The 14,930-nt window shown below is 37.0% G+C and overlaps 1 protein-coding gene across 1 annotated transcript; it reads right to left on the bottom strand.

Annotated features, from left to right (window-relative positions):
- Positions 1-10,308: 10,308 nt before the first annotated feature.
- LOC112168991 (protein BEARSKIN2) lies at positions 10,309-13,542 on the bottom strand. The gene is made up of 3 exons (XM_024305929.2): positions 13,264-13,542; positions 11,492-11,772; positions 10,309-11,232 (listed from the first exon to the last, which is right to left on the bottom strand). Exons 1-3 carry the CDS (start codon positions 13,424-13,426, stop codon positions 10,447-10,449), a joined length of 1,230 nt encoding a protein of 409 aa, XP_024161697.1. The 5' UTR covers positions 13,427-13,542; the 3' UTR covers positions 10,309-10,446.
- Positions 13,543-14,930: the final 1,388 nt, after the last annotated feature.

Raw genomic sequence — 14,930 nt, 5'->3', positions numbered from 1 at the left:
TAGAAATGTCTGGAAAAATCAAACAAGAACCCAAGAATTCGACAGTAACTGTTCACAGTCTCAAACACCTTCAAATCTTCCTCCACCGATCAAAACGGGCTGCAACAAGGTTAGGAACACGTTGAGCACTTCCCCAACAACCAAAACCCCCAAAGAATCCGGCCGGAAATCGTCGGAAACTAAAGATCAAAGCAAAAACCAATTTTTCCCATTTCTGGAAATTTCCTCTTCAAATCTCAAAAACCAAAGCTACCCAAGTCAGAAATCTTACCTTAGATGCAAGAGGAGGAAGAGAAGATCCTCTAATGGCTGGTGGAGGTGGTTTCACCGGAAAAAGGGGTTCCGGTTTACAGAAAAGAGAAAGAAAAGAAAGAAGAGAAAAAGAAATAAGGAAGAAGGAGGGGGGGGGGGCTGGAATCGGGTTTATCGATTTCTCTCTCTTCCTTTTCTGTTTTTATTTTCTCCTTTCCACAATTAGAAACTCACCTAAAAAAAATAACCAAGCTGTGAATAGTACTTTCTATTTTTGATCATAACTTTTCCGTAGAAACTCCTATTTAAACAAACTACGTGTCCACGAACTCGATTTTAAGTATTCTACGACATTCTCAAAGAAATTTCCTAATTTACTGGACTAAAGAAAAGTCACTTTTTGGTCAACCACGGTAAAAAGTAACTAGTAAAAACTTTAAGGTACGGGGCATAACACATATGTTGTATCAGTGCAAAAAGTGCCCAATATATATCCCAGCTAAAAGGCAAAGGTACCTTGCTTTTGATTTGCTGATAGTGGTGGTAAATTAGTGGATGTTGCTTTCGATAAAGACAATTGTAGAAGAGCATGTGCTAGGATGTGATGCACCTAAGATTGGTGTACAAAAATAACCCTGCAATCACAATGTTAGTCATTGGTATTATAAGAAAGTAGGGGTCTCCCGCAAAAGATTGTATTTAAATTACTAATTTATGATTCAATCTTAAACTAAAAACCTAATTTGTCCACTACAAAAGAACTGAGTGGCAGACGACTCTAAATGCAAAGAAATTTACATACACTATCTAGACACACTGAATTAATTACTGACCAAGTTTCACCTTTTTTTGGGTTGAATTGCTATGCTAAATAAATAAAACAAAAAAGTGACGAAAATAAAAAACTGTTTTTAAGTTTCAAAATAGATGATAAAAGGCTAGCTAGAAACTGCTTCTCACCACTAAACAATGATGATTACACTTATGATATGTTTACTAACGTGTTTCTCTTCATTTGAATGCCTTTACTCAAATTAAGTCAATGATGTGGTGTACTTAACCTATTTAACCTTTCGTAATTGGTATGTTACGTGCATGATTTATGCATCCTAATTAACTTAGCTTCTAACATGGAACCTAAAGTGATGTCCTCTCATAGCTCTCACGTACATAGAAGTCATTAGGAACAAAATGATTTTGAGTCAAGCTAGGCAATTTCGGTACTGATGACGTCCTAATCTACCTTGATATCGATTCATAAGAATGTGGCTCAAGTCATTCAATTGCTACTCTAGAATGCCTATAAACATGGATGATCATACAAACATTCATAGCAATATAACATAGCATGCTTACTAATGTTGTAAACCACTAACAAACACACAAGATTAATCAATGAGAAGCCAATAAATCAATAAACATTCAAAATCTTAGAAACATATTAGATAAACGCCAATATCAAAGATTACATCTTGTGTAGGGCTGAAAGCAGCTCCTAACTATCAAAATCTATTAGCAAGACATAGAATAAAATATATATATATATATATATATATATATAAAGGGAGGGAGGAGAGGATGGTGGCAATGGAATGATGTTGTGCATTCAAAGATGTGTAGAATGATTGACGTAAAATCTTCCCTTTATATTAGTCCTCAAGTCCTTTTAAGTTTCCTTCTTGGTTTAGAACTCCAAATCTTTTGAGAATCATCTCTCCAATTAAGTTTTCTTCCAAAATTAAGACTCCATGATTTCGTCTTTATGACTCCAAGATGTAATGTAATCCATGTAAATCTAGGATTCCTTCAATATTACGCATTCACCTTGATTTTCTCTTCTTTTCCTCTGTTTTGCATCGAACCCCTATTAAATATAAGGGTTCTTGATCAAAAGCACCAAAATAAACAAAAATTATCCCACTTACCCCAGCAACATATTTTTGTTCTGACTTACACAATTTAATGTCAAATGACTATTTTACCCTAAACTCAATTAAAGAATTACAGCCACGCTACTCTGTCTCATCTCTCTCATCCCAATCTCTCTCTCTCTCTCTCTCTCTCTCTCTCTCTCTCTCTCTCTCTCTCTCTCTCTCTCTCTCTCTCTCTCTCTCTCTCTCTCTCCTACTGACCTCCGGCTCCGGCGACTTACCTTATCATTCGGCTCCGGCTCTGGCGCTCGACCCAGGACATCTCTCTCTCTCTCTCTCTCTCTCTCTCTCTCTCTCTCTCTCTCTCTCTCTCTCCACATCGACTCCAGACCAGTCTCTCTATCTTCATATCAACCCCAGACCAGAAGTCGGTGGCGCCGGTGACGTGGAGCTGCTGTCCAGGGTGAGCCGGAGACATTAGTGCCCTGGCAGGGACCTTCGCTCTTGGCCTATATTAGCATTTTTGCTTCAATTTGGTGCCCAGTCTCTCTATCTTCATATCGGTCCCAGACCAGAAGTCGGCGATGCCGGTGACGTGGAGGTGCTGTCCAGGCTGAGGTGGAGACATTGGCGCCCTAGCAGAGACCTTCACTCTTGGCCTATGTTAGCATTTCGAGGATCAGAGGGAGCAGCAAGCACGTCCACTGGTGACATCTGACCAGATTTCTGGGTTTCCTTCGATTTAGTGCCAGAGTATTTCTCTGGGTGCCCAAATCAGATTTTTTTTTGTTTTTTTTTCAAGTAATGGGGTAGAAGGAAAGGAAAAAAAAAGTTTTGAATGTCTATTAAGGGGCAGTAGACGTTTTGAATTAATGTAATCTCTTTATTTTTTTTTCTGTAATCAAAGTTTTATTTGTCTAAATTTAGGGAGATTAGTTCCCATTCTGGAGACTGAAAGTCCTATTGAGGGGCAATAGACGTCTATTGGGGGCAATAAACCTTTCCGGTGAGGTTTTCAGAAAAGTCCGTTGGGCGGTGGCCGGTGGACGATGACCGGATTCCGGCGACAGTGATCGGAATCGGGCAAAAGTTGGCCGGATTCCGGCGGCCGGTGACCGGGCTCCGGTGAAGTCCCTTATTGTTTCTCGCTCTTCCATTTTCTCTCTCTCTCTCTCAAAGTAACAAAGGTGAGGGTAAAATGGTATTTAAAAAAAAAAATCTTAATGGGTTATTAGGGAAGACCTCCTTAGAGTGTTTTGGATAAGAGAGAATTAAAAAAACTTAATGGGGTAAGTGGGAAAAAAATCTCTAGAAATGGGTAAATGGACAAAAATCCTAAATATAAAATATAAGTAATTAAATAACTCCTTATAACGAGAATCTAGCCAAATAATTATATAGAATTTGAAATTAGAATATAAACAAATAAGCACATATCAAATACCCCAACATTTAAGCTTCTGCTATAGTCTCCAAGCAAAAAAAAGAAAAGAAAAAGACACCGACTTAATATCTTCCAAACATCTCGTAGAACTTGTAATGTCCGGACATATGGTTAATCAATATTCAAGCAATCATATTTTCATATTCACAACTTCACTTAAAGGTTAATTTAGTATTAACCATCATACTCAAAATTTAATGCAAGGAGAATCAAACCAATGCAACAAAAGAAACCCAACAACCAAGTTCAAACAGGTATCAACTTAATTTCTCACAATGATGCACTCAATTTCTTTTTACTCATGATTCTCAGACTGCAAGCACATAATCCTAACATGTTACGTGAGAGAGAATAATATGCATGCAAAAAAAAAGCTCATGTAAACAATTTGACAAAAAGCTTTTTAAGAATATTTTTTTTTCAACAAGATTTCACGAATGATACTAGTCAAGTAGTCATTGACCTAATGAACCCAAGCCATAGGCTCATCTCCACACACAAATCTTCAACAAGCCAGCTGCCATACCTTTTCAATAAAATAGGTCTTAAAAATCAAGGTTGTAATAGGGCCAAGGGTTTAGGTTTCAGGAAATAAAGGGTAAGGAAAACGCAAGATCTTAAGGAAATTTAGTATAGCACTATGATAATAATGCAGGGATGTAAGAATCTTGATAAATTTCCTCAAGGCAATCACCTCAATACATTTCAAAAAAAAAAAAAAAAACAAACTTAGCCAACCTCACCCTTACATATATCTATGAGAATAGAACCCATGGCCTTTACAATGTTGAAATTATAACTTACCAACATATCACAGGTCACTTCAATACATATATAAAGCAAGTAATAATACTTTTTTTTTAAGCCGGATGTCATCTTTTTGTAGTTCCAGCCTTTGTTACTACCCCTCGGTAGAGTTAGTCTACTTAGCGAATTGGCAGGACGTGGACCATTCTAACCTTCCCAAATACACCAAACAATGTATCAAATCCAAGAAAATTTTCTACCTTTCGCATCTTTTAATTTTTTTTTTCCACAAAGTACGTATTATTCTTTTTTTTTCTTTTTTTTTACGATAGCCATAATTTTTTTTTCCATCCCTCTTGTAGACATCCCAAAGCACAGAACATTTGGAGATGAACTAAAGACACCAACCTCAAGTCTATTAAGCCTTGACTTCCTAATATAAGCTCCATACTAAATCCGCTCCAAAGATACTCCAATAATGCTCAAAGACAATAGGGGACATCACTTTTCACAAACTAATTTCAGCTAAAACCTTGTAGTAACCCATCTTTTGATGCTCATAATTCACCCATAAAGAATCGGAATCCAGATTTTCCACTTGAATATTAAAGTTCACATTCAAAAGTTTCCACACATATGTAGCACAAATTCCAACACCAAGGAATATTAGATATTGAGATCTACAAAGTTAGCTAAGAATATGAAAACTGACAGAATTAAGGCAGACTAACCTTTGTCCATTCAAACCTGAATAACAGAAGATCTAGATGTCATATTGGAAAACCCTTTTATAGGAATTAATTAGACATTCCGGAGTTTTAATCCATATAAATAACACCTCCATTGAACCCCGGGAAGTATTTTTTTTTTTTTGCAATTAATTAGCCTAAGATGCTGCCAAATTTTCTGTTTTTTTCTAACGAAAAACCCTAGAAGAGTTTTTCTCTCAACCTAGTCTTCAACGGCACCCTAGCCTCCTTCCCTAGTTTTTTGCTATTGCTCTCTTCTCGACTTCTCTCTATCCAATGGATTCCATTGATGTTGTCATGTCTCTTGCCCTTATTGAAGGAGGCAGCGCTCCTGACCTAGGAAAGGTTGGTGGTGGCCTCATTAGCAGGTCTTCCCAACCTTTTTTGATTGGAAAACCTCTGACCCGCAAGCCGATTGATCCTAAGGCAGAATTTAGGGTTCAGGAATGGGCTGGAGATTTATTCTTATTCTCCTTTGAATCAGTGCGTGATTGCAACAAGGTACGTACTCCGAGGTGGGGGTTGGTGTTTTGATTGAGCCCTGGTTTGCTTTGAAGAGTATGATGGCGTGAAACCTCTTCATGAAAATCCTGCAGCTATTGGTACTGTTTCTAGCCTAGAGACAAGGGCAAAGGAAAGTTTTATACTTTCTTAGTTTTCTTGCCTAGTACTAGAAGTATGGTCTTCTACTACTTTCATCTTAGTTTCTTGTTGAACACCAATTAAGGTTTCCAGGCGACTAGGTTACTGTTCAAAGGGAGGTCAGTAGTGAGGATTTTGTTTCTTTGTTGTTAGGCTCAATAAGTGAGCGTATGTGTTAACAGTGAGGGTCACCTGTCTTTTGCTTGGCAGCTTGTGCCATTTATGATTTTGGTATGAGACAGCATCTGATGTACGTGCCTCCTAGGTATGGATAAGTAATGAAATTATCTATTCTTCAAAAAAAAAAAAGTTTTCTGTTTTTCTGCTCCGACCCTATGTTGTAGAACTTACAATCTAGATATGTCAATGACATTGAAAAGTAGACTCTTGGAGCATTGGATCTTTATGTGGTACTTCTTCTGGTTCTAAGTAAGTTGTGAACAACAACCATTCAAAGTGAACTGATCCACAAAGTAAAAAAATTGTTTCGCTGAAAGTGAACTTCTTCTGTCTTTTCTCAACTATATGACATGCACACAAACATACACACATATTAAAAATATAAAAATGAATAATAAAAGAAGCAAAGAAATAGAAAAGAAGATTAAGTTAAAAGATAATATCCTTTTGATATAGAAGTTTCCAATGTCGTTGCCACCTCCTCATCCATGTGTTGGGTTGCCTCATAAGAAGTGCTTGATTTAACGTCCTCAGCCTGATGGTGCTACCAACTCATCAAGAGTAACAAGAAGGTTTAGGACGTGGTTTAATGAGATATTTTCCATTTTCAATGATGTTAGATGGTCCCTTGTTAGCAAATTTGGTTCCTTGGTAACAATACAAAGATAGTGATCCAAGCTTTTCTTCTTTCTCTTCTTAGGTCCACGAAGAATGACCAAAATGATCTCCTTATCAGATTTGGAATGTTCACGTATCACCATCTCTGCATGATCTTGGTACCTTGGTGATTCCTTTTGTATTTCCTCAATTACTTCTTTGATGGAAGAAACGTATGCATAGCTTGAGGGTGGCAAGGAATAATTAGGTGACCTTTTCTATGCCAAAATTAGAGGCTTAACTACATTAACTTTGATGGACTCCTTCCACATCATTGTTATGACATCGTTGTTCTTCATGAGGGATAACTATTGCTTTCGGCATTGGGAACCCAATAAGCTCAATCTTACTTCCTCCATCATAGAAATCCTCGTCTTCACTCACAAACTTCAAGCTCGGTTATGTAGTACATTGCATAACCCTCACAAGTCTCAACCTCAAGTTGCTCGATCTTCATATGGTTCATCCGTATCTGTGTCCTCATTCTCATCAAAACTTGAATCATCATGTTGTTCAAGTGAGGCTGTGATTTCTTCCCATGCTCCATATATTGGTGCTTCCTCTTGCTCTGACTGTTGAGTCAAAGCCACAATAATTTGGTACACATATCGTCTTGTCTCAATGGATTTCTGTAACAAGCATCTGATTTCCACTTATAAGTATTCATCTCTTGTTCAAAAATATTCATCTCATGCGCAATAGTTTGAACATTTAGAGCCAAAGATGCAACTAAATTTTCAAGAGATCGAATTACCTTGAGATGTTTGAAATTGATGATCATGGTATGAGTATGGGAAAGCTTCAATTCTATTGAATGATTTGTCAAACTTCCTTTATGATTTTGTCCGTCTTCTATGATGATACTTCTATTTGTTGGATGAGATCTTGTATGACCGCCTCAAGGGAAGGCTCTATTGGCTCATCCATAGGGACATGCTCTTGGTCTTGGTATGATGAACACATGAATAAATTGAAATCATGAAGATAGGGATGATCCCTAGGAGCTTGCAAAGAAACCATGAGTTGTAAACTTGCGGATTGGGATTGTGAAACCATGAACCCTATACCCTTGGTTGTAGACACCTGAGTATGGATCCTCCCACATCATGTTACCTTGCTCGAAATAACTTGGATATTGCATCTTAAGACAAAACAAAACTAAGTTACAAATTGAGAAGCACATAAAGAAAAGAAACTAGATTAGCAATTACGAAAAACAATCCCCGGCGACATGACTCTAAAATTTGATACACTTAAAATAGGCGTACAAAAATAACTCTGCAATCACAATTCTTTATAGCAGACCAACAACGGCAGTGTGGTAAAATCGATCGAAGAAAACCAAAAGCAATCCGCCACACTACCCCTTGAGCCTTCAAACTCAAAAAAGATCAAGGGTCCCTTCCAAACCACTGATCTCTGACGCACCACCACAATCATAGTAATCCACCTAATTTTGACCACACCCACACTGAGACCATAAAGAATCCAAAAAAGAACTTCGATCAAAGAGAAATTTGAGGCGCCCCTTGTGTGGTTGTATCCGCAAGGAAATTATTCTACGCACCGATGGTGTAAGTGACCCGACAGTCAGTACATAATCTCAGCCATTCATTTGATCTAGCCTTCCACACGGCACTAACAACCAGACTAACGCCGTTAACAGAATTGAAACCTGAAAAAGCTAGTCAAGTGTTTCTGACACACCTCCACATGAGATGATTAAGTACCCAATTTATCTAATTTATCTGGAAGTAGGATGCAATCAAAGAGGAGGTTATCTGAATATGGGCTTAATCTGATCGGATCAAAAATGAAAAGGAGTGGAGTGAATTGAGGGTTTCCGGTCATCATTCTCATATTTGTGGCTCCAATCACAGCGACTCCCGCCATCTTCTCCGCCGGCACCGTTGCTTCCATTACCGCCGGAAAACAAAACGTCAGGCCTTCGTTCCAACTGGGTTTGGGGCTGAAGGATAGAGCACGTATAGATTCTTCTTCTCAAAGTTAACAGAATCTTTGCTCATCTCTCATGGATTCCAATGGCATTTAGAAAACGCATTACCTCATCGGACATCAGCGATGAGGAGCCAAGAAATCGAGGGAATTGCATAGATTTATGCAAGCGTTTCTTGATATATCGGACATGGCCATTGAATTTGGGATTATGGTGAGGTAGAGGTGGGTTCAGGGATCTCTACTGTGTTGGTGATGGTGAGGAGGTCGAAGAAATTAATCATATGCATGTCTGGGTTTGTGGGGATTCTGGGTATATACAGTTCATCATATTCATATTCTGATGCAAGAGACAGAGAGGTGAGAGAACAACTAACGTCGTTATTCAACTGTTAGTGCACGTGACTTGCATAGTGTTGGTGCAAGTGAACCGCGGTGCATGGAATCCTCTCCGGTATCCGCAAGCCCAAAAACTGCACCTGCATAGAATCGATTCCCACCAAATCCGCCTATCGATCACCATCATCGTCACCCAATTGCTCCGCCGAGAAACTGTTTCAGTGATACTGAAGTTAGCACAAAGCGCTTGGCTTTGATGGTCAATTGCCGAAAGAAATAGATGTTGGAGGGCTAGTATTCGATAGCGAGATGTGAGGAGTGGTCCTCCACTTAGAAGGGAGACTGAGACCGTCACCATGGTTGAAAAACCAAACCCTGGCTATTAGGTCTTGGGAGTACGTAGCCGAAGCATGGGTAATTTCCTTTTTTCTTTTTTAAGGAAGAACAACCAAAACAAATTGATAGATTATTATCACACATTATTGATATTATATGGGAAGAAATCCACACTTCCCCTTTTACAATCCACACTCTATGTAACTTTTTTTTGTAATTGAAATTTTGTCTTTAGTAACTTAAATTTTGTCTTTTGTTAAGAATTTCAACAAAATAATGAAGAATGAGTGTGGATCGTAAATTAGGGAGTCTAGATTTCATTTTCCTATCATATTACATAGCAAACTAATCTTGATCAAAGAGTGATGAACACGTGCATTGCTACAATTTATATGACCCATAAATAGCAATGCACGTGTAAATAAGGTGTATCTAGCTTAACTGTTTCATCCAAAATATATATACAAACACACAGATGGAGAAGCGAGAGATCGAGAAGCAGGAGGGTAAAATCTTTCTTCTTCATTTTTTTTTCTTTTTGGAAAATGGGTGAAAGCATTTTATACTTTACATCAAACTGAACACTATTGTGAAAAATTAACATTAATTAACTCATCGTTGTGGGAGGTTGACAATTAATGTAACATGGAAACTTTTTTTTTTTTTTCTCCTTTTGTTTTCGAAAGAGAACAAAGATTTTTAGCTAGGGCTGACACGCCAAGTAGCGATACGTCCAATCAATCATTGCCTATGCAGAGAGTGTTTTGGGTATTTCATTATAATTAAACATGAGTTGTTTTGGAATATAATTAAAAAATAAAGAGACATGATTGATTGGGCGTATCACGTGGTTGGTACATTTGTCCTACGTACCTCAGAATTTCTTGAACACGGAAAGATTTGTTCATGTCTTGGAAACATACACGTGACGTAACCAATTTGTCCGCTAATTTACTAATTACAATACATTCACTGTCCCACAATTTGAATCGAAACAAGAACAAACAGAGACAGAGAGAAAAACACGATGATAATATTACCGATGAATAATTTTTTTAAAAATTCACAATTAATTAATATCACAAAGATGTACGTCAAATTAATAAAGTGTACCCCTGGAAGGAACAATTATATGTTACTCCCTTCCAATATTACTTTCGATTTTGGTATGTAATTTTTTTTACATACGCATGGTTAGAGCCATATTTTGATTCTCTTTAGCTAGGTTAATAGCAACACGTACGCATATATGCAGGCATGCATGCACGAGCTACTATTTTGCATAGCCCCAAAAATCCATCTCTCCACGCAAAGAGAGCTGCTGTTGCTGCTGCTGGTTAATCTGGTTGACAGTGGAGGATCCATTCCTGTCCTGATCATACCTCGCACCTGCAGAAGCTCCACCTTTGGACGTTGAATCTTCATTTCCAAGATGAGAAGTTACAAGCCGGTCCAGCATAGCCCATTCGCTCATGCCTTGATCATCTGATGATCTTCCTCCTGCATTAACTATCGCTTGCTGATTTGTTTCGCACGTGGTGTCGTTAACTTCCAAGCCCGGTTCACAAGCTTGGTACCGGAGGCTCTCGCTGCCAGTGCTCTCGCAGTCTCTGGGGTTGGTCATGAGCTGCTTGACCATGCCATGGCCAGGTGACGAATCGGAAGGGAGGGTAGAATAGTCATTATAGGCAGCAAGGGTTTTGTGGGAGTTAGTTGGTACATTAAGGGCTTGAGAGTGGAAAAGAGAGTATTGAGGAGGCGGCTGCAAATTGAGGTGGGCATAGTGGAGGGCGGGTGGCAACTGATCCTGATCTTGATCAGGATCATGAGGTCTGTTTAGTTCAAAGGCTTGTTGGCGTAGTAAGTATTGGTTGGTATCTGATCTGCTGCTATGCGTATGCATGAAGGTGCGAGCTTGCAATTGGTTGGTGTTCATAGTCAGCTGTTGATGATGGTGATGATCTGATGAGTTCATGCTAGAGCTTCCTCCTTCATTATTCCCAGTTACCTTGAATAAATTCTTCTTTTTAAACACCCTACATATCACCCATCCATCTTCCTACACATGCATAAATATCAACATATATCAAATCTCTGAATACAATGGTCATCTTAAACATAGTTATGCATATTATATATCAAACTACGATTTTAATTTACACCTGCAATTAGAATATTTCTTACCACAAAACCCTAAATCTAATTGACATGTTTAATTAACCCTAATCAGAAACAACGTTGTTTCAGGGATCAGGAGAATAACAGCATAAACATAGAAACAAAAACCTCCGGCTGAGCGAGTGATCTAAAAGACTCACACTAGATAGATTTCCTTGAGGATCATCGCCATCTTCAAGGCGGTACTCATGCATAATCCAATCAGTCTTTTGGCCATGGGGTGCTCTTCCTCTGTAGAAAACCAGGGTTTTCCTCATTCCAATCTTCTTATAGGTGTTTCTGATGCACTTGTCTCTCCCTGTTGCCTTCCAAAACCCAGCATTTGTTGCCCTATTCGTCCTTGACCCTGTCGGGTACTTCCTGTCTTTGTGGCTGAAAAAGTACCACTCATTTTGCGGAGTCGACCCAATTCTACATCTCTCTACACCAAAAAAAAAAAAAAATCTTTTAGCTTGAGAAATTAACATAATTAATTACCGAAATCTATATATGAGAACTCATGTACTCACGGGTTTACTTCCCCAATGTGTACGTGTGCAAGAAATTGTTTAGAATTATTTTATGAGTTTTTCTATTGGAACCTCTAAATTTACTCACTTGACCTCTATGCGTTTTACACCTCCTATCAAATTTTTAAATACTAAATTTACTCATTAAACCTCACTAAAGTTCCTCAAATAATCTCACACATATAATTTACAAACAAATTAAGATCTTTATAATAAAAAACTTAGTCATTTCAATGATTTAATTACTCTATAAATCTTAATTACATCTCCATTCCTTAATCAGACAATATAAATCTCTTATCCAATAAAAAAAAATCAAACACAAGGTATTGAGTTTTAAAAATTAATAAAAATAAAATAACATGAACTATTATGTGATTTTTTTTCTTTACTTTTTCTTTTTTAGTTACTTTTTCTTTTTTAGTTGTGCAAAAAAAAAAAACAGATTAATCATTTTTACTTGATGTTTCTCTATTTTCTGTACCTCATGATTAATTATTTAAATATTTTTATTTGCTAGCTCTATTTTTTTTCTTCTTTTTGCAAATATAATGGATAGATTTAGATTTAGGTCATAATACAATTTATTTTGTTCTCCCTGACCAATATGTGTTCAATATGCATATCATACATTTTTATCTTAATCATAATTTTATTTCTTATTAAATATATATGAATGCTTTAATGAGTATGTAGTGAAATTGGAGAATGAAAATAGATAGGGAAAATAATAAAGAATGCAAAATAAAAAAATATTTAAATAATTAATAGAAACTCTCAATAGAAACTCTCTTCTTTTATCTTTTCTTGTTTTAACTATTCATTCATTAATTCTCCTGTTATTCGAAAGTGCATGCCCAAGTGCTCGATCTGAATATTCTAATTGCCAGTAAAACTAACAGCTAAGCTAGATACTTATAATTGTGTAGATCACTGGTGAGTAGTCAACAAAAATCTTGAGGAATTTGTGGTTCTAATCTGAAAATATATATAATATCTCTAGTAACTTTCATTTCATCACATTAACCACTCTTTTTTTTTTTTTTTTTTTGAAGCTTCATTCTTCTTCTATGTGAAATCAAGAAATTATGCCCTTTAGTTACCAACTTACCATAATTGAAGGACTCCTTTCTAGTCACAAAACTAAAGTACATGCATTAGGATTGTATTCAGGAAAGAAAGAAATCATCCAACGAAAACCAACTGATAGTAAGAAATTAATCTTCATAATATCAATTTAATTATTTAAGCATCAATCCCATGCCAGTAAATAAGAACTGATCAATGATCATTATACATAATTAAACTCAAACAACAATATTACTGCATAAATGCATTAAGAAGTTTGTAATTGTTCGGGAAAAAAAAATGTTTAGAAGTTTGTAATTGGACGTAGCAAGTACCTTGCAACTCCCAAGGTTCCATTCTGTTCAAGTCGACCTCTCTGATGACCTCCATGTCAAACTTCTGAAAGGACACCTTCTTCTTCAAATAATAGTGAAGCAGCTCTTCGTCGGTAGGGTGGAATCGGAACCCTGGGGGAACACCTCCACTTGATGTTGCCATTAGTAACCTAGAAATTTCAGTTTTTAAATATCTCCAAGAAGATCGGTTAACTCACAAGTTAGCTGCGCGTTGCAGGCTGTAGCTAGCACTCCTCAAAGTCTGTAGAACCCTTTGTTTTGAGGAGCAATCAAAGTTTTACGTGGGAATGGTGTAATGGGGCTTAAATACCATGATGGTTGTCAACGGGGCTATGCAATGCTTTAATGGTTTTGGTGAAAAAAGTTGACGGCCGGTGACTACGCCGACGGGGATGCTTAAAGCTATCGTAAAAAGCAAGTCTAATATTTGTGGAATAAGACTCCCAGCGATCCATGGATTTTCTACTGTAATTTACCTTTTTCTGGGATCCTCTTCACCTGCTTATCAGGAGCGTGGCTACACTCGAATCAATTAAAACCGCCCTAGAGAGCTAGCTCCTCCACTGGTGGAGATTTTAGTATACATTGAATCATCTACATGTTCCTCTTCGCTAGCTACCACCTTTTTTTCCTTACATTTCTCACTATCTATGATCATGCATGATTGACATGTTATCATTGAATAATGTACTTATTCGTTGCATTATAAAGTTTCAATTAGCACAATTCTCTACGACAAAATAGACAAGTGATCAAGAAATTATCATCTGCTTGTTCTATTTATTGGATGTTGATATCAAAATTAACGTGTTACTCTTTGAAGGATATTTTTAAAGCAAAAATTATATTACAATTACATTTCGATGCAGATTTTATAATGATAATTTCCGACAACTATTTTAACAAATTATTATGCACATGTCGTAATTGTCTAATATAGAAATTGATTAATGTTATGCAAAATATGTTGTTAAATGAAAGTAAGATCTTCTAGGACATAATCTTGCACGGATATTTACAGGGTGGTTAATTAAATGATGACTAATATTACTGCAAAAGTGAAGGTGCAATAGGAGTATACATGTATTGATGGTTCATCTGCATTAATCAGAAGTTTTGCATCCCATTTAGAAATTAGAATGCAACTGGATCAATGAAGCCGTATATGCATGTAGTACGTACTCTACCAAGTACAAGCTTGAACGTTGAGATAGATGGTTAAGAATTATACACCTAAATGTATGATCAACATGTATCTTAGTTTGACCTAGCTAGCTAGAATGATCTTTGATGGAATATTCATTTAACACAATCCACGCGCTCCACAGTGACTTCGGGCTACCTCTTCTTATTTCATTTCCAACTAGTATGAAACAAGTATTTAAAGCAATAACGATCCCGAGAAAATAAGAAGTAATATAATTATGCGATACTTGATTGTTTCCAAAGCAAGTCTTGGAAAAACAGCTGCTAAACCTTCTTGGGATTTTCGCAATTGATTGGACGGTCGAAATTTTATAAGCATTATTAGCATTCATATTAGCTAGCTTAGCTTAGCTTAGCTTTAATAATTTAGGGTTTGGTCTTAGACGTACTCGATCTTAATTCTTAATATCAAACAGTTGGAGTCGCGGTCACCATAGCTT

The sequence above is a fragment of the Rosa chinensis genome, chromosome 6 (genome assembly GCF_002994745.2).
Source record: "Rosa chinensis cultivar Old Blush chromosome 6, RchiOBHm-V2, whole genome shotgun sequence".
In the NCBI taxonomy this organism is placed as follows: domain Eukaryota; kingdom Viridiplantae; phylum Streptophyta; class Magnoliopsida; order Rosales; family Rosaceae; genus Rosa; species Rosa chinensis.
This window is presented reverse-complemented; position numbering and strand designations above follow the sequence as displayed.